General features: G+C 45.0%; 1 protein-coding gene across 2 annotated transcripts in view; it reads right to left on the minus strand.

Moving 5' to 3' along the window:
• Nucleotides 1-26,813, minus strand: part of LOC124805020 (glutathione S-transferase D7-like) — an 87,026-nt gene that overhangs the window by 29,808 nt on the left and 30,405 nt on the right. For both annotated transcript variants that reach the window (XM_047265429.1, XM_047265428.1), the window contains exon 2: nucleotides 978-1,132. In XM_047265429.1, coding sequence (XP_047121385.1) covers nucleotides 978-1,118 — 141 coding nt within the window. In that variant the 5' untranslated portion in view covers nucleotides 1,119-1,132. The remainder of the gene's footprint in view (nucleotides 1-977; nucleotides 1,133-26,813) is intronic.

Here is a 26,813-nt window from a genome sequence, read left to right on the forward strand (position 1 = left end):
ATCACGTTTCCGACTTCGATAAAGGTCGGATTGTAGCCTATCGCGATTGCGGTTTATCGTATAGCGACATTGCAGCTCGCGTTGGTCGAGATACAGTGACTGTTAGCAGAATATGGAATCGGTAGGTTCACTGTATATGTGGCTCATACACGATGATGCACCAGAACATATCCGCAGCAATGTGCATGTGCATTTGAAAATGCCGTCCAAGACAGTTTCGATTGGTCGGAGAGGCCCCACAACTTTGCCTGTACATTCTCCAGACCTCAGCTGACTAATGTTTTCACTAAGATTCTTCAAGGAACTGATGGCCGACGTCACTCACGTCGTATTTTATAACATTACTGATAGTGTCAATAATGTTTCAAATTTAGCATTCATTTAGGTACTGTGAAATGGTAATCATAATTATTTCTAAAGAAATAATGAAGCATGTGAAAACGCGATGATATGAGTTGTACATCCTCAAGTTGTCTCGTACGCAACTCTTTAAAAAGCAGTCATGGTGACAACAAACTGAGTTACGTGACGTAGTACGAAAACAATGAGATTTATAAGTAATAACTAGGAGGAAATACATCAGATATCGACTATTTAAGTACTTTAATAAAATACATTTATAGCCTTCCTGCTGAATTAAAAATGATGCACGAACAAAGAAAATTTTAATAAATTACAGCCATTTCCATCTTTCTAGTTTCTCCATGGAAGAATAAGTAAACATGTAAACACGTGTGTGTGTGTGTGTGTGTGTGTGTGTGTGTGTGTGTGTGTGTGTGTGTATGTGTGTGTGTGTGTGTGCGCGCGCTTCAAAAACGCAGAACTAATTTTGAATTTTATCTAAATATAAATACGACTCGTTACTGTAAATAAACAGCACACAACCATAAGAGAATGAATGAGCCACTTAATACGGATCTGGTGTTTAGGTGTCTTGAAGGACACAACGAATATTTACTACACTACCAGTGTCTTACCTTAAGATACTCCTCTTGTAAGTGTTCATTCTTGAACAGATCGATGATTTTGACGGTGACATCGATCCCAAGAGCCTTAGCAACAGTCAAGGCTACTCTGGACGGTGGGCTGGGAGGACAGTGATACAGAACTACAGGCATGATTCACGGGTCGTCTGAAAACAAGCAAAATATATGATCACTTTATAAGAAAGGTGACAGGAAATTTCTAAGTAACTATCACATAATTTCTCTGCAACAACTTTGTCCATAATATTTCAGAAGGTAATGTGCTCAAGAGAGGTATAACACTGAAGTACAGACAATTTACTTATGGAGTCACAGTTGCGACTTTAACAGGATTGCTCAAATGAGAACGGCATTTCTACATTTACTCACCAAGTACACTCTGAACACAACGAAAAAGAAAGAAACGTACTACGGAGGAATTATCCGAATGGGAGGAAATCGGTAGAAGTGATATACACTACTGGCCAGTAAAATTACTACGCCACGAAGATGATGTGCTACAGACGAGAAATTTAGCCGACAGGAAGAAGATGCTGTGATATGACAATTATTAGCTTTTCAGAGCATTCACACAAGGCTGGCGCCGGTGGTGACACCTACAACGTGCTGACACGAGGAAAGTTTCAACCGATTTCTTATACACAAACAGCAGTTGACCGGCGTTGCCTGCTGAAATGCTGTTGCGATGCCTCGTGTAAGGAGGAGAAATGCCTACCATAACGTTTCCGACTTTGATAAAGGTCGGATTGTAGCCTGCTGCTCGCGTTGGTCGAGATCCAATGACTGTTAGCAGAATATGGAATCGGTGGGTAGACGAGGGTAAGACGGAACGCTGTGCTGCATCCCAACGGCCTCGTATCACTAGCAGTCGAGATGACAGGCATCTTATCCGCAAGGCTGTAACGGAGCGTGCAGCCACGTCTCGATCCCTGAGTCAACAGATGGGGACGTTTGCAAGACAACAACCATCTGCACGAACAGTTCGACGACGTTTGCAGCAGCATGGACTATCAGCTCGGAGACCATGGCTGCGGTTACCCTTGACGCTGTATCACAGACAGGAGCGCCTGCGATGGTGTACTCAACGACGAACCTGGGTGCACGAATGGCAAAACTACATTTTTTCGGATGAATCCAGGTTCTGTTTACAGCATCATGATGGTCGCATCCGTGTTTCGTGACATGGCGGTGAACGCACATTGGAAGCGTATATTCGTCATACTGGAGTAGAGTATCACCCGGCGTGATGGTATGGGGTGCTATCGGTTACACACCTCGGTCACCACTTGTTCGCATTGACGGCACTTTGAACAGTGTGTTACGACCCGTGGCTCTACCCTATATTCGATCCCTGCGAAACCCTACGTTTCGGAAGGATAACGCACGACCTTATGTTGCAGGTCATGTACGGGACTTTCTGGATACAGAAAATGTTCGACTGCTGCCCTGGCCAGCACATTCTCCAGATCTCTCACCAATTGAAAACGTCTGGTCAATGGTGGCCGAGCAACTGGCTCGTCACAATACGCCAGTCACTACTGTTGATGAACTGTGGTATCGTGTTGAAGCTGCATGGGTAGCTGTACCCGTACACGCCATCCATGCTCTGTTTGGCTCAATGCCCAGGCGTATCAAGGCCGTTATTACGGCCAGAGGTGGTTGTTCTGGGTACTGATTTCTCAGGATCTATGCACCCAAATTGCGTGAAAATGTAATCACATGTCAGTTCTAGTATAATATATTTGTCCAATGAATACCCGTTTATCATCTGCATTTCTTCTTGGTGTAGCAATTTTAATGGCCAGTGGTGTAATTGTCGTACCGTATAGCGGGCGACAGTCAGGTGGTATCCCACCATTGTCCAGGGCATCTCCATACACGTCTTCAGTCTGTAATCTCCTTGTCTGAAGTAGAATTGTCTCCAGTGATGAGCCCCGATGACCAGTGAAGACAAGTCTAGAGACGTCCCAGACAACGTTGGGATACGAACCAGACTGTCGTCCGCCATATGGCCCGATAAGCAGGAGTCATGGTCTGGGGTGCCATTTCTTTTCATAGCAGGACCTCTTTGGTTGTCATCGGCGGCACACTTGCAGCATAGCGACACGTCAACAGTATTCTACGCTCCCTTTTGTTGCTCTTCGTGGTAAATCATGCACGGGTTACACTCCGACAAGATAATGCCCGCCCGCACATGGCAAGAGTTTCTACTGCTTATCTTCGTGCTCGCAAAACCTTACCTTGACCAGCAAGGTCGACAGATCTCTCAATTGAGCATGTTTGGAACATTATGAACAGGGGTCTCTTAACCATTTCGGGATTTTGACGATCTATCGCGTCAGTTGGACAGAGTTTGGCTCGATATCCTTCAGGAGGACATTCAAAAACTCTATTAAACAATGCCAAGCCGATTAACCCCTTGTATAAGGACCCCGGGCGGACCAATGCCTTATTTACTTGGTCCATTTGTGAAGCTCTTTCTCCTGAATAAATCATCCAATTTTTCTGAAATTGTTTGTCTGTACGTGTACATCACATCTACTGATTTCCACCCCATTCGGACAATTCCTTCGTGGTGCGTCTTTTTTTTCTTGGAGTATATTGCAAGATTGATATATTTGATTCTTTTATGATCTTGCCAAGACATGTTACCTTGCAAGAAGAGCTCATATTTTATGAAATATATGATTGAAAACCGTAATGCGCAAAAAAGTAACTGTGCAACTCGTGACTACTTTATTCTGAATTACATACTACAGTTTCTGAGAAAATAAATGCTATGAATAAAATTATAAAACTAGATAATAGCTGACTGATGCATGTGTTGTGATTCGATGATTCATAATTTAGCCCCTTTTCAAATAAAGTAAGGAGTCAAGGGTATCAATCGTGTAAAAAATCGTTTAAACCTGTGTGTGCGTAAAGGGTGTAGCCCGGGCCAGAGATTGTCTGGAATGTTGTCCGGCTGTTTTCTTGTACCGTGACCTGGGCAGATAAATTCAGATTACAGAGAACCTAAACCACGAATCTAACTTCAGCATTTCGGTAATCAAGCGTTGACGTTCCTTCCACATCATCATGATGAGTATGCTGCGGACAGCCGCGCCTTCCAAGATGACGACAACCGTGTTCGCAGGGCTGCACGCACGTGTTCCTTGTTTGATGATCACTCAGATAACATACCACATCTCGAATTACCCGCTACATCAGCCGAACTTAATCCAAAAGAAAATTTCTCGGACTGCACGAATGCCTGGTCTCACAGTGATTTTAACCAATGGAATTTTCTCTAGCTTCCAGCTATGTCAAGCGGTTAAGTATCCAAGAGATGTCGGACGAGTGTTCATTGGCCGTTGTCAAGTGGTCACTACTTAGCCGAGGTGCTTTCGCCCGAAAGTTCATGGATATTTAATCACCTGACGCGACTGTGCTACAGAATCTAATCATCAATGAGCGGCTTGAGCTGCATATTGCAAAGAAACTTGTGGACTCTCTTCCTCGCTGAATTGCGGCTACTATCAGGGAAAGAGAAGGTCCTACCCTGATGTCCCTTTGGGGTGATTAACTTTTACTTAGTTTACTTACGAGGGAAGTTCAATAAGTAAGGGGACACTTTTTTTCTGAAAGTAAGTTGGTTTTATTCAGGGTCCCAATGCGCCATATTACTCTCCACTCTCGTGACTAAAAACCCTATTTTCCAGCATAATGCGACGGCCTTAATCCACTTTACTCGGAAGGCATGTATGTCCACACGGTACATGATACTGGTCGACGTCAGAGCCAATGTCTTGATGCATCAGTAACCTTCCCATCATCTACTTCCAGCAGAGTGCATCCTTCGTTGGACCAAACAGATGGAAACTGGAATTTGCGAGATACGGGCTGCAGGGTGGATGAGGAAGAACAGTCCATTGAGGTTTTGTGAGCTGCTCTGGGGTGCGATAACTTGTGTGAGGCCATGCGTCGCCCAGCAGAAGGAAAGGTTCGTTTGCGTTTTTATGGCAACGAAACGCAGAATTTGTTCCTTCAGTTTCCCGAGAGCATCACAATAAACTTCAGAGTTGAACATTGCCTAACCCCTTCAGAGTCCCAGAAGACAGTGACCACGACTTTACCGGCTAATGGTGCGGCTTTGAACCATTTCTCTGGAAGAGAGATGGTGTGGCGCCGCTCCACAGTTGCCGATTTTGTCTGATTCGAAGTGATGTGTCTCATTGCTTCTGACAAAGCTCGACAAAAAACTGTCGCGGTCAGCCTCGTAAAACGCAAGCAATTCCGCGCAAATGGTCTTTCGTTGCTCTTCATGTTCTTCTGTTAGGCGGCGAGAAACCCAGCTGGCACACACATTTGTGTACCCCAACTGGTGTCCGCCCGATTAGTCGAGCAGTCTAACACAGGGCTTTCTGGAGTGGGAAGGAGCGACTGGTCCCCGGCACGAATCCGCCCAGCGGACTTGTGTCGAGGTCCGGTGACCGGCCAGTCTGTGGATGGTTTTTAGGCGGTTTTCCATCTGCCTCGGCGAATGCAGGCTAGTTCCCCTTATTCCGCCACAGCTAAACTATGTCGGCGATTGCTGCGCAAACAAATTCTCCACATACGCGTACACCACGCAAACATAGGGGTTACACTCGTTTGGCGTGATGCGTTCCCTGGGGCGGGGGGCGGGGGGGGGGGGGGGGGGCGCTCACCGGGAGCCGAACCCGCACAATAACCCTGGGTTCGGTGTGGGGCGGCGGAGGGGTGAAGTGGACTGCGGTAGTCGTCGTGGGGTTGTGGACCACTGCGGCTGCGGCGGAGACGGAGCCTCTCCGTCGTTTATAGCTCCCCAGTTAACATACAATACAATACCCCAATTGGAGGGCGAGTGTGTCTGCACTACCAACAGAGACAACCAGTTGTGAAGCGAGATGTTCGATTGTGATCCCTCGATCACCTCGAATGAGAGTGTCCGGACGTTCCAACATTGCACGAGTAACCGCTGTGTGCGGCCGGCGAGATGATGACAAACGCCTCACCCATCGACTCACCATGCTGTTGTTCACTGCCAGATCTCAGTAGACATTCTACAAGTGGCTATGAATACCTGCGATGCTCTGATTTTTTGCCAAAAGAAACTACGTGACAGCTCTCTGCTTGGAACGCACCCCCTTTACACACGCCGTTTTCAAGGCTACATATAGCGCTGCCACATACTGGAACTTCACCAAACTATAGAGGCTGAAGCGCGAATATTCCGTGATGAGCAAGAAGAAGTATTTAACAGCTGGATGACATCGACGATGGAAGGAGATACAACAGACTGAAGGAAGAAGCTGAAGACAGGGAACATTGGCAAAAGAAGTTCGACATACGAAGACACGGACCTTCCACTAGGCATAACACTACATAATAATAATAATAACAATAGTGTAAATAAAATTTATTTTATTTACTTCTTTTAGAATAAAATACAGTATACAAATCGTAAAGTAGTTCCTCCAGGAGTTCCAGAGTTATGCTTACATTTCATCCTTTTTCATTCTTTATGTCCACCCCCATTCCTAGACGCGTGGGGTAGCCCTAGTTCGATGGTATTTTTTACAGGTAGTAAGTCATATTTGTGCGAAATTTCGTTGAAATTATTCTACGCGTCACAGAGTTATGCTAATCCCTCGAACACCTCCATAGCCCATAATATGTAATTCCGTATAAGGTGTGATTCAATTGTCACACAGGCGAAAACGCTCTGAGGGAATTTTATTCTCTGAACAGCCAGCGAGTATTTGTTTTTCTCAGCCATTCTCTCACTGTGAAGGTTTTGTCGTGACATATTTATGATTCTTTCTATTACGTTCTTCAGACCTTTATATCTACATCGTCAGGTCGATTTAAGTCATTTAATATGGCATGTGTGTCTTGTAACTACAACTTATGGGCAGATTTGCCAGTGTCTTTCAATGGTCACAGGTTGCTTTTACAATCTTACCTACGACCTAGTTCGACCCGGTAGCTGAATGGTCAACGTGACGGATTCCCGTCCTAAGGGCCCGGGTTTGATTCCCGGCTGGGACGGGGATTTTCGCCGCTAAGGGACTGGGTGTTGTGCTGCCTTCGTCATCATCTCATCCCCGTCCGGCGTGCAGATCGCTTAACGTGGCGTCGAATGTAATAAGACCTGCACCAAGGCGGCCGGACCTGCCCCGCAACGACTCCAAACGCTCATTTCCATTTACCTACGACCTATACCCTCACACAAAACTCGTACTTGCAATATATCCATGCCTTATAAACTGATATAAATTCACTTCATGGTGGAGGTATAATTCTCCGAAATATGTACTGGAAAGTATAATATAAAAAATGTGACTCATTAGACTAAATTGTGGTTTCCATTCATATTCATAACGGTCATGGTCAAACCAAACCTAAAATGCTCACTTTGAAATTATTTTTTTCTTGATTTTGTTTATGCTTATTTCCAGTGGTTGAGTCGATGTAATAGCAAACGTCAGAGCTTAATCCAACAGACGTCCCGTAATTCTCTTTCAGGGTTGTAGCACGTTTTAATTGGCTTTTAGTAACCAATTCAGCGTCCAGGTCATAGAATTAACTTAACCCCTTCAGCATTAACTAACTCCAAACAAATTAATTGTTGTAGAAATACAAAACTCAAAGTGTATTTTATCAAATGGCAATATATTTGAGTGTACGGAAGTCACCTTTATATGGGTAAGGTACTAGTACCAGCATTACAGGCCAAACAGTATACTTCTTCACTTTTCTTTACTCTCATGTAGGTCATCTCTTTGAGACCTTCATGTACTGGCACAGCCTGCTTTACCCGATTACATATGGAGAACTTATTCCAAAATCGTTTCACTTCGTCAGAAACATAACGCTGATTGGACGATATTAGCATTTGCAGAAACCGTTATTACAATAAAATCAAGGCCACCGTGTAGTGTTCCGGCGCAGGTCTTATCATCAGCTTGGGTGAAGAAGCGTTCTAAGCAGTTCAATCAGTACGTTGAGGACAATTTGGTTGAGGTCTACTGAGTCACCTTTAAGCGAGTCTGAGGGAGAAAGTCTCCTAGGATGCTTAGCACTGGTGATTCTGGAATTTTTTTTTTTTTTTCATTTATTGAATTTCAACTCCCCTCGAAGGGGGCGGGCTGGCAGCAGCTTAGTATGCCGCTCTTCAGCCGACAGATTTTGTGACAAAGATCAAGAGAACAAATAATAAAACAACAGGCGATAAAATCGGAGACTTAGAGAGTAACAAGGCGAAAAGAAATCGTGGAACTTAAAACAACAACAGAGGGATGATGATGCTAAGAAAAATACATACGAAGCAGACAGGGAAAACAATAGACAATTAAAAAAAACACGGCGACAGTCTGGATTCTGTTCGCAAAGGACATAAAATTCACACCTAGCGACAGCATGGTTTCTGTTCGCAACACGAGAAAGACAAACAACACTGAATAGTCACTGGAACACTGCACTAAAAAGTGGGCAAATGTGACACCACAGTCGAGAGCAGGTGGGGGGAAACTGGACAGAAGAGGGGAAAACAAAAAAGGGGGGAAAGGAGAGGAAAAGCGAAGGGGGGAGCCGGGAAAGGAGCTGAAGGAGGATGAGGACCCATAAGAGGGGTGGGGGGCAGACGCGACAGGGAGTGGAGTAGGCAGAGGAGGGGAATACAAAAGGACTGGGGGGGGAGAAGGGAGGTAGGGAGAGGTTGAGTGGGGAGAAAACAGGACGGAAGGGAGGGGGGAAGAGGGAGCCCAGGGAAAGGACAGAGGAAAGGAGGGGGATTGAGGATCAGAGTTGAGTGATTCTGGAATGGAGAGGAGAAAATTTGATTCATGGGAAGTGCAAACACAATTTAAGAACAATTTATTTTCCCACTATTATGCTAGGCCCTTCCAGTAACCCAAGGTTCATGAGTTCTACCTTACGATATCGGAGACAAACACTCCGCTTGCAGCTCGTTCCGAAAATACCCTGTCAACTACCTTAACCACAATTGGAGACAAGTGTGAAACAGCGCTTGTCCCTCTTCATATTCTGAGATAAAATATCAACTACTAGCTCCGCGCCGCGGTGTTATCCGAGGTTAATCAGCAATTTGTAATAAACTGTTACTCCCGAAACTCACTATCCAACCATACGCGCCATCACAAAAGTTATGTCTTGGAAGTCTTGCGGCGCAAATCATTTGCGACCCAGCAAACCGCGCGACACCAAATAAAATAAAATAAAAATAAAACAAGAAAAATCCTCTAAATTTTGGAATAATGGGAAAACCTGACAGAACTAATGTCATTCGCAGCTCACTAGTTTACTTCATGGAAAACATTTTTATGCGACCGAGTAGCGATTTATAATATGTCCCAGAAACAGGTGTAACTAATTTCAAAACTGTTTGCGATATGCTTAGCACGGGAAACCTCATAATTGTCTGGGTGTGCTTGGAGAGCCATAAATATACTGCAATACGTCACTGTGAGCAACTTTCCGAAACTTGTTGTTCTCCGTATATATGTAGAGAAAGCTGAGTACCCGGACATGTCCCGGTATCCACAGAGTGTACATAAAGACCGGGAACACTTTCAATTATTTATTGCACAAGAACCAAACGTTGTACAGATATCATACATATGTCATTTTGAAGAGAAACCCTGAAAGTTTTTATCATGTATACCCCCACAGCGTAGTTTGGTAATTTGCCGATAGTCAGCGCTAGTCGCAAACACGGCGAGTTCAGGTGCGGAGCAAGCTTTCTGTGTGTTGGAGTTCGACAAAAACACGTGTGCTACAGCTGTTTAACGGATGTTTGTACCGTAAGAAGCCACCAACGAGGAAGGCCATTTATCACCGGCACAACACATTCGGTACGACGGGTTGCTTTGGCCCGACAAAGAGAAACGGACATCCCAGTGTGAGTGAAGTGAATGTGGAGCGCGTGCGAGAGACATTCATAAGGAGTCCAAAGAAATCGGTGCGTCGTGCATCCCGTGAACTCGAAATCGCTCCAATGACAGTGTGGAAAGTCCTGCGACAGAAGCTCTCTTGAAACCATTCGAATTGGAGCTAGTGCAAGAGGTCAATGACGACGACAAACACAAGTATTTTGAGTTTTGTCCGCAGTTGCAACAACTGAATGAGGATGGAGATGGCATTGTTCATCGCTTAATTTTTTGCGACGAAGCCCCTTTTCAAACTAATGGGAAAGTGAAAAAGCATAATCGTCGAATCTGGGGTACAAAGCATCCACACGAATGCACTGAATTTGAGCGTGATTCCCCAAAGGTAAATGTTTTTTTGTGCCTTGTCACGTCGAAAATTGTATGGACCATTCTTCTTCGCCGAGAGCACTGTCGCTTGGACATGTTGCAGCGATGGCTGATGCCTCAAATGCAATCGGACTCTCCGTTCACCTTTCAGCAGGATGGGGCTCCACCCCATTTTCATCATGAAGTTCGTGGGTACCTGAACACCGAGCTGCCGCATCGATGGATCAGCCGTGCTACAGAATGGGACAGCTGTTTCATGAAATGGCCTCCCCAATCACCAGATCTCACTATGTGTGACCTTTTTCTGTGGGGACACATTGAAGATCTGGTTTATGTACCGCCTCTCCCACGTGATGCAGCAGAGCTCCAGGAGAGAATACCGGAAGCGACTGCCACAGTCGACGATGCCATGCTGGGACGGGTGTGGCAAGAATTCGATTACCATATTGACGTCTGCCGGGTCACTCATGGTCCGCACATCGAATGTTTGTAAAAAAAACTTTCAGAGTTCCTCTTCAAAATGCAATATGTACGACATCTGTACAACGTTTAGTTCCTGTGCAATATGTAATTGAAAGTGTTCCCGGACTTTATGTACACCCTATTTTTTTCCAGTCTTCTGTCAGTCCATCTCCTCCTCCCCCCCCCCTCTCTCTCTGTTCATCTCCTCCACCCCCACTCTCCATCGATCTCCTCCTGCCCACTCTCTGTCCATCTTTTCCTCCTCCCTCTCTCGGTCCATCTCCCTCTCTCATATCTCTCTGTCCATCTCCTCCATCTATCTCGCTGTCCTTCTCCTCCACCCCTCACTCCCTGCCCATCTCTCCTTCTTTCCTTTCTCTGTCCATCTCCTTCTCTCCCCACCCCTGTATATCTACTCATCTTTCTCTGTTCATTTCCTCATCTCCATCTCTTGTTCATATCCTCCTGCCCCTTTTGTCTGTCCATCATCTTCTGCCCCCTCTCTGTGTCCATCTCTTCCTGCTCCCATCTGTCTCCACGTTATCATCATACCCCAATAAGGGGCTGGCGGTTCTTATCCCCACAGGACATCTTTCCATGTCGTAGCTGTCTACCAAATTTGGTTGAAATCGTTCTGGGGGTTTAGAATGACATTCCATCTGTGGTTTTGCCCACGTATGCACTAGGTAGATCTATTTCATGTAGGAGTATATTTAACATATTTCACACGTATTTGTACAAATATTTCATATTTCATCCGTATATCTAGCGAATTTTGCCGTGTAGTCTGATTTTCAGGTAGGTCAATGTTTATGACGTCATATCTCCTGAACAATGTGTCGTACAACGATATAATTTCGCTGGTACATATAGTGGTACATATGTTTAGTGTCTGCGGAAAGCGTTCTGTGAACAGTGTTCGTAGTGAAGAAGTAGTACATTAAAACGTCATGTATGATGCAGCAGTTTTCACGCATTTCAGTGTTTATGACGTAAAATCTCCGAAACTATCTGTCATACGGTAGTATAAGTTTGCTGGATTCAGTGGTATATGTGAATACCGTATGCAAAATGTCTCTTGAATACAGGATAGAAAAATAAGAAATTAAAACATTGTGCTTCATGCAGCAGATTCCTGCACGAACAGTGACACTGCACAAGCGATAAATCTTTTTCCTTCCATCATTTTGTGGGGGCTGTCAGCGAGAAGAAGTTTCGTAAAGGTTTGATATAATCTGTAAAATTTGTTACAAGTCACTAAGCGGTCTCATTCTCAAACACTGGATGAATAAAGTATGGGTATTCGCGCGTCGTGGGCTACATTTCTGTTTCACCCCAGGCGTATATAAGGTAGCCTTTGTGTTAATTCAAGATTTAAGTTATCTCCATTTCAAATATTAACCAAATCTGCCCAGCCGTTTGAGCGTGGGGGACTAACAAATGTATTAACACATTCACAAACTTTCCCATTTACAATATACACTCATTAACCAGAACATTATGACCACCGACCTACTATCGATACAAACCCGTCCAGGCGACAGCAGCGTCACCTGACGGGGAATGGCTGCTAGTCAGACACATGCACAGTGCATGTAGTGCAAGTGGGCGTGCTGTCCGTGTGTAGAATGGGGGAAGGTGCGCGATCCATTTGAATTTTACCGAGGACGGATCGTGATGGCCTAGAGGCTTGGGACGACCATTTCCGAAACTGCACGACTTCACGGATGTGCGCGGAGTGCTGCGGTGAGTGTCTTCAACACGTTGCGAAACCAATGTGAAACCATGTCCACACGTCGTGGGGTTGGGCGGCAAACCACCATTACAGATGTCAGACATCGTAGGCTGGGCAGACTGGTAAAACAGGGTAGGCGGCGAACTGTGGCTGAACTAACATCAGACTTTAATGCTGGGCAGAGCACAAGTGTGTCTGAACACACAATGCACCGAACACCCCTAACGATGAGCCTCTGGTGCCGATGACCCCTGCATGTGCCAATGTTAGCACCACTTTGCCTCATGAATCCCGATGCCTTCTTCATCGTGCTGGTGGAATGGCGCGAATCCGTCGTCTTCCAACGGAACAGCTCCTTTGACACCTGCACTGGAGGACGGAGACAAGCTAACGGCGGCTCCATTCTGCTCTGGGCATCCATGGGTCCAGTGAAACTCGTACAAGGCACCACGACGACCAAGGAATATCGCACACTGGTTGCAGACCACGTATACCCCTTCATAACGATCATGTTTCCCGACGGCAAAGGCACTTTCCAACAAGATAATGCACCATTCCATGAGGCCAGGAGTGTGCTGGAGTGGTCCGAGGAACACAGCGGCGAGTTCCAGTTGATGTGCTGTCCCCCAACTCGCCTGACCTGAACCCGATCGAACACATCTGGGATGCGAATGAACGTGGCGTCAGAGCTCATCGACCCCCCCCCCCCCTCCCCGGAATTTACGGGAATTAAAATAAAAATAGTGACTTGTGTGTGCAGATATGGCGTCAAATCTTTTCAGCGACCTACCAACGCCTCATTTCTTCCATGCCACACCGCTGTTATCCGTGCCAAAGGTGGCCATAACGGCTATTAGGCAGGTAGTCATAATGTTCTAACCGACCCTTTTATATAGGATTACTCGTTGCGATTGTCCACAATGTGATACCTTAATCAAACTGAGAGGCAAGCGAGAGACAGCGCTTGTTCTTCCCTACAGTCTGACAAACAGAAAATATCAAACACTATTCTTTGCTACCAGAGACAAGCTCTAACGTTTTGTTCTTCTTTAGCAGGCAGAGACCTCCAGATAATAAAGTTGTTGAATACTCACTGGAAACTATGTTGTTCTCGCTTAGATGTGTACAGACTTCATGTACTTTTATTGCAACGAGTCTCTCTACTGTCACTTTGAGAATCAGTTGTGATATGGCTTTCGACATCTCAGTTGTAGTACTGACTACCTTGGCCCTGTGCGCTAGACACTTATATACAGTTTTTTCAGGGCTCTTGGGCGAGTTTCTCTCGTAGCATTGGTTTCCCCTGACACTTCCCTATTTTCCAGAGGAGTACTCATTCCGCTTTTGACCTGCTCGCCTGTTAGCCTGGCAGGCAAGGTGGCGCCGCACGTTATCAGCAGAACGAGTAGGCTGCTTTACTCCCGTCCAAGCAAAGCTGTGCCCAACCCAAGCAGGCTAAAGAAGTCTCGCCCGCCTGCCTGTTGGTCTTCCCGCTGTGCTAGACTACGTGCCAGTTTATCCTGCACGCTTTTAGTGTAGTGTTACGAGCAGGGTTCGGAAGTTGTTGAAAAGCCTTTTTTTACCTAAGTGTCAAATTACGAGGCTCAATGAAATATACACTCACTTTGGGTCATTCAAAAGCAGAAAATAGTAGATTTTTCTTATCCTTTTGTCACTTCTCGGCATATTTCGATAAGAGCGGTTTCCTCTGCAACTTCACCCTCTTTCTATTAGTCCTGGTTCTTCTCAATACGAACCATCATCAGGTCACTTTTAATATATGTGTTCTGTAGTAGGCAGAGCCATCTCTGAAAGTCAAGATCCTTTGCACCTAAGAACCTGGAGAACTCCATTATCTTCAATGCCAACTAAAGCAAAATTTTGACAATCTAGTTTCTATAACCTTACAGTGTTCCAGCAAAATATGACACAAATTACACCAATTTTAATTATTTTTTCCAGGATGTTTAGTGGGAGTTCGCTGAATTTATTCTAAGTGGCCGAAGTAGTTCACTCTAAATACCCCAAATGCATTTTAGTAAACATGAAGTTCATTGTTCATGTTATGTTAAACTAAAGAGTAATTGTCTGAAAGAAGATGCTTTCCTTTATAAGAATGCTAAGCTTTCTTCAAACTATGTAGCATACTCCGAGAATGTGATTTTTAATATACACTGAGCCATATTTTTTTTCCTATTTCAATAAGAGTTTGCCTGAGTAGCCTGCATTCCTTAGCACATATTTGCACACACTTTTACTTTTTCAAAATATTGTTGGAGTGAGGAAACTGCTGGTCAAATTTACAAACATGTCGTAACATACTCGAGAGTCCCGAACGAGTAGTTGGTAGCCTTTAAAACAGTTTGCAGTCGGAAACTCATACCCATTTATTTGAAGCTGCCTCATAAACTCATGACAACTTTCCCTCTGCTGGACTTGGGCTCTGTCTCGTGACTGGCATGTACTCTCCAATTCTTAATTTTTCCTCAGTCTCCCTAAGCCTGGTTTGTTCACTTTGCTGCTCCCATCGTTATGAAAAATGAGGTGCACTGAAACTATCTATTTGGACTGATACCGCAACCTGAAGTCAGGGACACCAGACTGAACGGATCCAGCGAAACTTGCCAAGCATGCGGAAATCCAAGTTGTCCTGATCCAATCACTGTGCTTCAGTGCACATGTACTCTCGAGTCTCCGTTGCGGCTGGTTGAGCTCCTTTAATGGCTGCGGCGGAGACAGAGACAGGTAGGCCGCAAGGAGAATTTGTACACCTCTGCTAATTTCTGGAAGTGTCCAACCTCGGTTGAAATGATTCTTAAACACGAACGACCATGATATCTTTCCCGCGTTTGCCTCGGCTGTCTGTCCACTGTGACAGCTATTGCATGCGGACATGTTATTGAAACGGAAATGGCTCTGAGCACTATGGGACTTAACATCTGAGGTCATCAGTCCCCTAGACTTAGAACTACTTAAACCTAACTAACCTACGGACATCACACACATCCATGCCCGAGGCAGGATTCGAACCTGCGACCGTAGCAGCAGCGCGGCTCCGGAATGAAGCGCCTAGAACCGTTCGGCCACAACGGCCGGCGGATATGTTATTGCCCTGCAGTGGCTGTGGATGTAAACGCACCACTTTCGCCTCTGCTTGTGGACACCGTTACTTTTGTCCCAGTTTCTGGTGGCTCTGCCTCACACGCATCGTGCTTTCCCAGGGCTGCGCCAGTACGTTGTCTTAACTTTACTGCTTAATACAGTTTCTTTCTTTTCTTAGCAACCATGGCAGCTGCAGAAATTTTGTAAACATGTCTACGTTCCTTTGGGGAGGGGGATTATCTTCTACAAAAGGTTTGTATCATTCTTAAGATAGTCGTATTACTGGCGTCAGAGAGAACCCTTCTGCAGACTCAGAGAGTTGGTAATAGCGAAATTCAAACTTCTGAAATTCCAAACATAGTAAATAAAGGCAACTTGACAAACCCACTTAGTACAGAATAGAATAATATTAACGGTCTCGAAAACAAAGTAAAAAATTTTGTCTTTTCACATAAATTAAGACGAGAGAAAAATTACTGTGCCTCTTTGACAATCACCAAAAAATAGAATACACTACATAAAAGTAGAAGGGAAATCCGTTGACATAATAGGCTTTGATATAAGGCACATTGTCAAAGACGGGCGCCTTGTTTCGGCCCGGCGGCGATCTGTGACAGAACTGACGGCAGAGTACTTTGTTGTTGTGGGCACAAGTGTTTCGGAGCCCACCTTTCAGCGCACATTGTTGAACGTGGGGCCCCACAGCTAACTCCGGTCGAGGTGGCGGAGCGGTTCCAGGCGCTACAGTCTGGAACCGTGCGACCACTACGGTCGCAGGTTCGAATCCTGCCTCGGGCATGGATGTGTGTGATGTGCTTAGGCTAGTTAGGTTTAAGTAGTTCTAAGTTCTAGGGGACTGCTGACCTCAGAAGTTAAGCCCGATAGCGCTTAAAGCCATTTGAATTTGAACCCACAGCAAACGTTGCGTACTTGTTCCCATGTTCACCCAACTATATCGGCATATACGTTTGCACTGGACACAATATTATAGAGACAAACGTGGATTAGTGGAAGCGTGTCGGCGGGTCGGGTGAATCACGTTTCTTGTTACATCAGGCCGGTGGTTGGGCCCACTTACGCAATTATCCTGACGCAGGCGGGGACGACGGCTTCGGAAATGTGTTCGGACGAATAGACGTGCAACTGTTAAGCAGCTGACCTCCCAGATTAACCAAGGAGCTACCAACAGCGTCTCCTCAACGGCTGTTCAGCGAACGATGCTGCAGCAGGTGCCTGGTTTGTGCAGCCACACTGACTGCTGTTCATCGGTGTTGAACGCTGGAATTTGCACGCCAGTACTGGAACTGGACGTTCATTGAGTGCCGACAGGTGGTCGTTTCAAATGAATCACGTTCTGTGCCCCATCGGACAGATGGTCGTTGGCGTGCACGGTGAAATACATCTGAAAGCAAACACCCTGCAACAATCGTCAGATGGGTCCAGACAGGAGAACATTCGCTGGATGATCTCGTCATTCTGGAAGGCACAATGGACCAACACAGGTTTGCATCCGTACATGATGTTTGGTTTTTCTCGGACAGTGGCATCTACCAGCAGGGCAATGCAAGATGTTACACAGCTCTCAGAGAGGGTGGTACGAAGAGCACATGCCGCGCGGTGTCGCGGTCTGAGGCTCCTTGTCGCGGTTCGTGCTGCTCCCCCCCCCCCCCCCCCCTCTCCCCGTCAGAGGTTCGAGGTTGAGTCCTCCCTCGGGCATGGGTGTGTGTGTTGTCCTTAGCGTAAGTTAGTTTAAGTTAGATTAAAAGTAGTCTGTAGGCTTAGGGACCGATGACCTCAGCAGTTTGGTCCCATAAGAGCTTACCACAAAATTCCAATTTTTCGAAGAGCACCAGCATGAATTTACAGCGCTATTCTAGCTATCAAACTCTCCGGATTTAATCCCATTCGAGAATCTGTGGGACCACCTCGACTGGGCTGTTCGCCTCATGGATCCTCAGCCGAGAAGCTGACCATGGCACTGAAGTTGGATGGTTGCACATCCCTGTTGGTACTTTCCAGAACCTCACTGACACTCTTCCTGCACGTCTCGCAGCGGTCCGCGCACCAACAGGTGGTTATTCAGGCTTTTGACAGGTGATCACATTAATATATACGGACAATGTGCAATGAATACGCTAGAGCTTCCATAGGATTTATGATAGTCATCGAAGGCACCATGAAAGCTGTGGACTACGTGAATAATGTTGTGGACATCTCCACCCCTTCGTGATTAACGTGTTCCCAACGACGGTGGTATCTTCCAACAGGTTACGTGTTCGCGAGAGAGGGCCAGAATCGTGCTACTGTAGTTTCAGGACCATGGCAGCGTATTCACGTTGTCTCCTTGGGCACCCAGTTAGCCAGACATGAACCGACGGAAAATATCTGGGGTCCTATGGGACATCAGTTTCGTACCCATCGACGCGTAATTTACGGGAATTGCTTACAAAGGTGGACCAACACGGTATTAAGCAGATGGTCGTAATGATTTGGCGTGTAAGTGAAGGTATTGACTGACACAGGTTGTACAAAACTTGTTGCATTGTTGGTCTTTACTTTGCTCTGAAACAGAAACAGCGTTGCTGGATAGTAGCTCTCTTAACCGGATAATAATCTTACTACCGAGATGACGGGACGAACCAGCACTGCAAAATGCCTTTTTCTAAGTTCCTCACTTCGTGCCACATCCATCTGCCCATTAAACTTAAATCGTTGAATGTTGAAATATTTGACAACCGTGAAAGTACAGCGACCAGAGGTGATTTAAGTACTCACTTACGGCCGAATAAACTCATGAGACATATATTGGTAGCGGCTTCTTTCACCCTGGTTTGCAGGCTGAACGATCATAGGCCCTGTCTCAGAAGAGGTCATCGTTTCTGCAGTGGCAGTTATCATATAAGCTCTCCACTTCATTAGGCCGCTTGGATTGAAAAATGATCATGTCTGATTCGTTGACTGTACTACTGTCGGTCTCAGCATCATAGCAATAACGACTGATCTTCTAATCACAATACAAATGGTGCATGACCTACAACGATGTGGAACTACGGTGAAATTGCTAGACACACCGACTAACTGAGGTCTCCAGTGTTAAGAGTGCTTGGACCACATTGCAAAGGACGCATCGCACGACGTGCACTTACTTACCCGCAGTTTCAATGCATCTCACGACATCGCAGGATCTAAAGCAAGAAGGGTGTCAAGGCATACTTTCTCCTGACATGGAATTGCAAGTTATAAGCAGACGCAAAGTATTTCTTTCTTTCTTCTAGTAAACATCGACACGAGTAGGAATGAACTCCAAATGGATGTTGAATATCGTATTTCAAGATTTTGATCCGGTGAGACCTGGGCGATGGTAGATGTACTGATCGTGGAGTGAACGCCATCAGCAGATGGCTTAATGGGATGGCTACCAAAGCGCTACTTGTGTCTACCCTTTAAAAGGGAATGCACCTTGCAATAAAGCTCGGTATGGTGCAGACGTGTAGAGTAAGTGGGCACCGTGCCACGAAAACGCACTCGTGTCTTCTACTGACAGGTTAGCGAGTTTGAGAGAGGTCGAATGGTGGCCTTTCGAATGGTGGGATCGTCGTTTCGTAGAATTGTCACACAAGTTCTACACGCCACGTCGGGTGTGCCGTGATGCCGGCAACAGCGAACACGTGCGCGTTCCCACATTCGTAGACGAGATAGTGGACGTCCCTATAGTACAGGCGCCCACCGAGACCGTTGTATAATTAAGGGCAGCAATGGCAGCTTCCACAGCACATATAAGATCAAACGTGACCACGTAAGTATCAACATGATCTGTTGCGAATCAGTTACTAGCAGTGGGGACTATTTTGCGCTGCGTGATTGGTGCCGTCAGAGAATCACCTGGAGAGCGAAATGGCGCGTTGTGGTGTTCAGTGATGAAAGAAGATGCTGCCTCCATGCAAGTGATGGTCGTTTTCGCATACGACGTACACCTGGTGAATGCTGTCTCGAACAGCGCATTCGTCAGAGACACAGTGGTCCCACCTCAGGCCTCGCGATCTGGGTTGCGATAAGATACAACCATTGTTGGTGTTTGTGGTGTAAACGCCAACCGGCGCTAGATACATGCGGAATGCTGTTCGACCAGTTCTGCTGCCATTCTTGCAACAGGAAGATGATGTGCTATTACAAACGCATAGAACTCTCCCATACGCTGTGCGCGAAATTCAGTATACTCTACAAGACGTGCAGCGGCTCTTCTGACCACCAAGACGCCAGACTTGTCTCCATTCGAGCATAGGACGACAAGTGGCTCGTGCGACTCGTCCTCCTATATCTCTTACATAGCCAGGCCCGACGAGAGGGGATGGCAGGGGAGGAGAGGGTGTTAAAATCCCAGGCCAAGGCCTAATTGAGGCCCAGTCTATCAAGATTCGTATCCTCCAGGGTGCTAAGTTGGCGAATATCAGACTGCTATTATAAAACAAATTTTATATGATACAATACATAAAAGAACATTGCCCCAGTTCCACTGTAAACAAACTAGCTCTTCCTTTAGACTTCTGTTCTTCAGCTTTATGAGTCATACACGACAATTGCATACAATTATATTTCGTGTTTAACCATGAATGGTTGAAATGGCTCTAAGCACTATGGGGCTTAACATCTGAGGTCATCAGTCCCCTAGACTTCGAACTACTTAAACCTAACTAACCACAGACATCACACAGAGCTTATGCCCGAGGCAGGATTCGAACCTCCGACCGTAGCAGCAGCGCGGTTCCGGACTGAAGCGCGTAGAACCGCTCGGTCACAGCGGCCGGCAACCATGAATGCTCAATATTCTCATAGACATCGTGCACTAACACCACCTTGTGATGGAGTCCAAAATGCGCTTTCGTTAAATGTTGGAAATTCCAACAAATGTACACATCAACAGCTGTGAAACTGTTATAATCTGATAAGTTTGCCAACAACATTCAAAGATAAGGCACTTCTGATTCCATCGAAGGATGATTTTACATAAAAGACGAATATATAGAAAGTATTTTGCAGTCACGAGTTAACACAAAGTAAAATATTTCTATTTGTATATATTTGTCCTGGAAGAAGTGTAAAAGTGAAGAAATGAAATGACATACTGGTGCTCGGAAGTAAAGAGATAATTTTCTTATTTGTTCGTCCGTAGAATAGCCAACCTACATGAGAACTCTTTCGTTACTTGATGTGACGTTATTTCTTGGTCAAAGATGCTTAACCTTCAGAGGTTCCGCTCAGAAAATTGGAGATCCAAATAATGGAAGTTTCTTCGGAATATTAGAGCTCTTAAGAGATCTTCAGTCACTATGATCTATTTCTTGCAAAACACATTAGGAAGGTCTGATACCGACAAGCGATTACAAGCGCATTAACTGTCAAGTGATTTTCAGAATGAATTTATTTGCAGTTGTGCCCATCATGTCACGGGCGTCATCTTGGAACCGAGAGAAAATAATTGTTGATGCAACTCCTGACTGAAGTCATACTGAAAGAACATCATTTAACCTGCGTTATATTTATTTCAAGAAGGAAATTGATAAATATGAAATAAGTGAACGGTTTTTGGAATTCGTAAATTGTAATCAGAAAATGAGAATTGCTATTGCTCGTTTGATTCGATCAACACTTATGAAATACTCAGTTCCTATTATTGAATGCTGCGGACAAGGTTATTATAACGGAAGTAATATTAGGGGTTCTTATAAAGGAGCCCAGACACTTCTATTCGTGAAACCGTCTTGTAAAGTTTTCTCTGTGTGGTTGTCATATCATTATTCGAAGTACATGCAGTTGGGACTTGTCATGAAGAAGATATTTTTTCGATGTGATTCAATTTCTTTACAACTTGTTCAGTAGCAGTCCACAGCGATGGGAAATTCTGAAACAGTATGTATTCCATGTCTGACACCCGTTGGAGTGCTTGGGTTGACTCTGCAATACCAATTTCAGCTCACTTGGATAAGATTGCTATTGCTGCTGAAACTCTCACTACGTTAAATTTGTCAACTGAAAGACGTTCTGTGGTACCGCGTATTTTGCTTCTTTGAAATCATTTAAGTGTTTCATCATGGAAACAGTTTAGCAAAGTTATTGATACCAATTGACTACAGAAGCAAAGTACTACAAGCTCGAAATATTACAACTGACAATGAGGTAAGACACTTTCAGAACTTATTAAATGACTTAAAATATCTCCGTGAAAACTGGGACGCCATTTTCCCTGATCTAAAGTTGTTGCCAGTGCAATTAATATCGATCCTGAATTTCTGGAGCTGTGCACTAAGGTGAGGAAATGATTTCATGATGAAACCAGGAATGAAATGACAGAAGATTAATTCAAGATAAACATATTTTATATTATTACTGACAATTTAGTGTCTAACTTGAAAATCCGATATGAAATTGCCCGAAGATTTTACATGAAACATTTGGACTGTATGGAAAATAGTCTAAGGTGACTGACGATCAGGTCGCTCAGGCATGTGAGTCACTTATCAATGAATATCGTAATGATGTTACAACATAACAGAAGAAAAAATTAAATATTTGACAACAATTAATACTTAAAACTTAGAATAAATTTCTTTGGAAACATTAAACCACTAGAATAAAATGTACAAGGTTAAAATTTCTATCTTGTTGCTGAATGTATGTGTAGCTTTGGGCATCCTTTATATGTTTCCTGTGATCGTACTTAAAGCAGAAAGGTTCGTGTTAAAAACTGTCTCAGATCAACTATGCATCAACAGCTTCTCATTGTTTCGGGGATCTTGGCAGCTGTGATTCAAACGTTGCTGAACGAATGGCTCGCAAAGCACCATTGACAGCGTTGATTACAGGCAAGGCCGTTGCACGACTCACAGCCGTTTACATGCGAGACTGCTGATGTCTGCTTACTGAAATGTGTGGCCATGCCAAGGAACAAGCAGGGGCAGGACATTCCATATTACAGCGTTACTGGCAAGACATTCCGTTGATGTACAAATCCGTCCCAACGAGGTCCCAGCTAGATATGGCAACCATAGTTTTGGGGATTACAAGTCAAACAGCTAGACTGTTACAAACTGGAGTTGTGTTCACGCAATATGCGTCGGCAGCCGCTATCGATGACGGTTCCGCGCGAGGTCGGAGGTCATCGCCGTCGCACCGACAGAGACCGAGTCGAGTCTGTGGCTACAGAACGCGTCGTCACTCACCGTGATCTTTAAAAGTGCAGTAACTTATGATTTATTTTGTTTGATCGAAATTCGTGAAGCGTTTGGTGTTTTTTGCTAGTGGGTCTATACACAACGTAAGCTTCATGATAAATCGGAAATTTATGAGTACAGAGTGACTGAGGAAATCGAAGATGTAACGGTAGCTTTACACCGTTCATGGTCAATCAGTGGCATTTGGTTACCTTAAAATAGCCTGATCGTCGTCAAAATCCATACAGAAAACTCCAGGTGTCTCATGAGTATATTTTCGAAATGCAGCCTATAGCACGACCACCATTCATGCAAACGACGAGGCATCTGGCCGTCTTAAGATCGTCCGATAACCATCCAAATCTTAAAACAAATTCAGAATGTGTTACTGGTGTGTATTCAAATTTCAGCCTGTAGTGTGGCGTCCATTAATGTTGAAGATGAGGCACTTCGCTGCCATAAGATTGTCAGATCGCCGACAAGCCATTACAGCAAATTCCAGTGTATCATCTTCAGAACTTCATGTCAAAAGCCTAGAAACTGCTCGTGAACTGGAATTTGGCTGACGTACTCTCCCTCGATAGCTGTCAAAACCTCTACAGCAAATTTCGGAGATTCGCAAGTCTGTTTTCCAAATTTCAAAACAAGAGATCCAAAATTGCTGCCTGTAGCGTTGTATGCAGTCATGCCCCTGAACAGACTTTTGGTTTACAATCAGCCACTGGCTCTCAAAATTTATACTGTGAATTTCGGATGTTTCACAAGTATATTTTAAAAGTTTCAAACGGGGCGCTCAAAAAGGAACAAGCAGGAGGCATAATTACAGAAACCAGTACCTGTATGTTAGAAGTATTGACCCTGGCTGTTGAGGCACTTGTCCCATTGTGACATAAGGCGGTGAATGGCTGTCTCATACAATTCCCAGGGCTGCGATGTTAACCAGTTCCGCACGTACAGCTGGACGTCGTCGTCCGAGGAGAATCGTTTGCCACTCAGAGCCTTTTTTAAGGGGACCAAAAATGGCGTAATCACAGGGAGAGAGGTCCGGACTGTATGGAGGGTGGCCGAGAACACCCCGTTTGAATTCCTGCAGGAGTGCCGCGACTGTGTTGGCCGTTGAGGTTTTGCATTGTTGTGGATCAGAATGACCCCATAGGTGAGATTGCCTGGTTGTTTTGATTTGATCGCTTGGTGAAGGTGGTCAAGGTTTGCGAGTAACGCTGGGCATTCACTGTTATCCCGTGCTGCAGAAAGTGAATCAGGAGGGGGCCATCTTGGTCAAAGGAGGACGTCAGCATAACCTTTCCTGCACTCATGTGTAGGGCATTTTTTGGCGGTGGTGACCCTGGATGCTTCCACTGAAGACTTTGTCGTTTTGATGCTGGTTCGAGGTGAGGACACCAATGACTCATCCCCAGCCACCACTCGTGCCAGGAATGCATTCCCTTCCCGAACATAGCGCTGCGGATGAGCAAGATAGTGGGCCATTCGACATGCTTCTTTGTGTGATTGAAGACTATGGGGCACCCATTGGGCACATACTTTGTGCATGTGCAGTCGTTCAATTCGACCGCGGCGGCTATGGCTTCCACTATCACTCGGCGGCCCTGGGTAATGAGTGCATCCACCAGCTGGACGATGTCACCGGTAATGCAGGGTGGTGCTCCAAACCGTGCATCATCGGCTAACGACACCTGTCCTACCATGAAGCGCTTGTGGGTGCCTTGACCCTTGCAAGGGACACTTGTGACATTCGTCGATGACTGTCCCTTCCCCCTACTCCTTCCGCTGTCAGAAAATGAACACTTATTTGCTCTTCTTTTGGCGCCTCTATATCACTGCACTTCGACTGGCAGCGTTAGACGATTGATGCATGCTGCTGCTAGCTCTGTATAGTCACGTGACGTTCCAGACTCCGGCTTGTTTCTTTTTGAATGCCCCTTACACACACACACACACACACACACACACACACACACACACACACGCACGCACGCACACACAAATGGTTCAAATGGCTCTGGGCACTATGGGACTTAACATCTTAGGTCATGAGTCCCAACTAACCAAAGGACATCACACACATCCATGCCAGAGGCAGGATTCGAACCTGCGACCGTAGCAGCAGCGCAGTTCCGGATTGAAGCGCCTAGAACCGCTCGGCCACAACGGTCGGCGTTAAATGTTATCTCAGTTTTGTCGTCCCAGCTCGGTTTAATTCGGTTTGAATTCCTTCTATGCAAACTTTCAACTCGGTTAATTCGGTTCGGCATACACCCAAGTTGACCCGTCGCTACTCACCGGACGCACCGCGCTTTGCCGATCCTTATTTCTTGGTTTTGCGCAGCACAGCATAGCCGGTGTGGACGTGGCTTAATATGTCGCTTCTTAAAATTCACCGCCCTACGGACGCCTAGTCTCTCGTGAAAATATTTCCCTGATGCCTGGCCGTTTCCACCTCTGAACCATTGTTGCCGCTTTCTACTGTAGACCAGTCAAATTGCAGAAATACCTTGCAAAAGGTGGGGTAGAAGAGTTTATTTTTTCAACTCGTTCATATGGTTGGAAATATTAGAAAACGGAGTTTTGCCAACAAAATTTCGCTTGGGAAAACTTTCTGCAGTCAAAAAACTTGGAAAATTTCGGCCTTTTTCCCGTTTTTTCAAAATATCTCAGTTTCATTTGCTCCTATCCCGTTAACGTCTATTTTCTTTTTTAAAGAGCACAAAATTCCCTACAAATTTGATTCTTCCCATTTTTTTTCTACTCCCAGTATCTAAGGCGCTACAGCGCCTCAAAAAATACCAATTTTTCAAATTTTGAGCATAGTGGCAAGATACCTTATTTTTAAACACTATTTTTTCAGTTTCTGTTTGTGTAGTTTAAATACATTATACATCATCTTATATGTTGGAATTTACCACCTCACTTTCAAGTATTCAATTTCGCTGTATGAAACATGAGGATTGCTGGGCACCCAACTATTGTGATTCTTACATCACTACCTGAAGTTCACTATGGGCCACCTCAGCCCTGGTATTTGTAAAACTATAAATATAAAAATACATCATTAAGACACACACACACACACACACACACACACACACACACACACACACGCACACAAAATAAATTGTCTCAGGAAACTGAACTATTATTAGCTGCAATAGGCAACCTAATTAGGTAGGTAATTATTCTTGTGTATAAAAGCCACACAGTTGACATTAAAAATAAGTAGCTTTATTACAATTAAAATGTATTGTCAGTTACTAAAAAATGTTGACAGTTCTGGGTGTGTAATACTTGTAATATCGCAAATTAGCGCACTTGTGACAGATATGAGCATCACTTCCAACGTTTTGATGGGCCAGGTTCCTCAGTGTCACCAGAAATACCTTGAGTTACGGGTTCAGGATCTGTACCTAGAGTTGATCCCAGATTGACCTCTTCTTTAAACAGCGAGTCAGCCTCAGCAAGTTCGTTGATTTCGTCAGCGGTTTCCTCAACATCCTCCATAACATCTTCTTCACTGTCTTCATATAAAAATTTTGGCACGTTTTCACAGTTGACCCCAATACATTTCTTGCAAATTGAAGAACATTTCAAACCCGCTTTTCTGCAGGAGCACGCCCCGCCACAGTGCAGCTTGCATGAGCATGAAACAACGTGAAGAAGTGCTTCAGGTGCTGCATCTTGGCTCATTATAACGGGTATTGGACCGTTGTCACTGTGATTCCAGCCCCATTTCTCAGGAGTTTCAAGTTTCCCATCCAACTTTGGACTTGTTGGTAAGTCCGCAACGAATGATGTTGTTCAGCATCTAGTGTAGGTGGCAACCGTGCAAGATTCAGTTTGTTTTTTGTAGCAGACTTGGCGAATAGCTGGTACCGCAAATGGTCTAGTGTGTGGGAACTGCTGGCACCTCCACTATACAATGCGATAGTAACCTGTTTTGTTGCTGTTATTATTTCTTCACGGGTAGCATGTGGTTTATTGAACGTGCAAAGCGCTGAGGTTAGGTGTTCATTTTTCGCAACAATAT

The sequence above is a fragment of the Schistocerca piceifrons genome, chromosome 7 (genome assembly GCF_021461385.2).
Source record: "Schistocerca piceifrons isolate TAMUIC-IGC-003096 chromosome 7, iqSchPice1.1, whole genome shotgun sequence".
Classification (NCBI taxonomy): Eukaryota; Metazoa; Arthropoda; class Insecta; order Orthoptera; family Acrididae; genus Schistocerca; species Schistocerca piceifrons.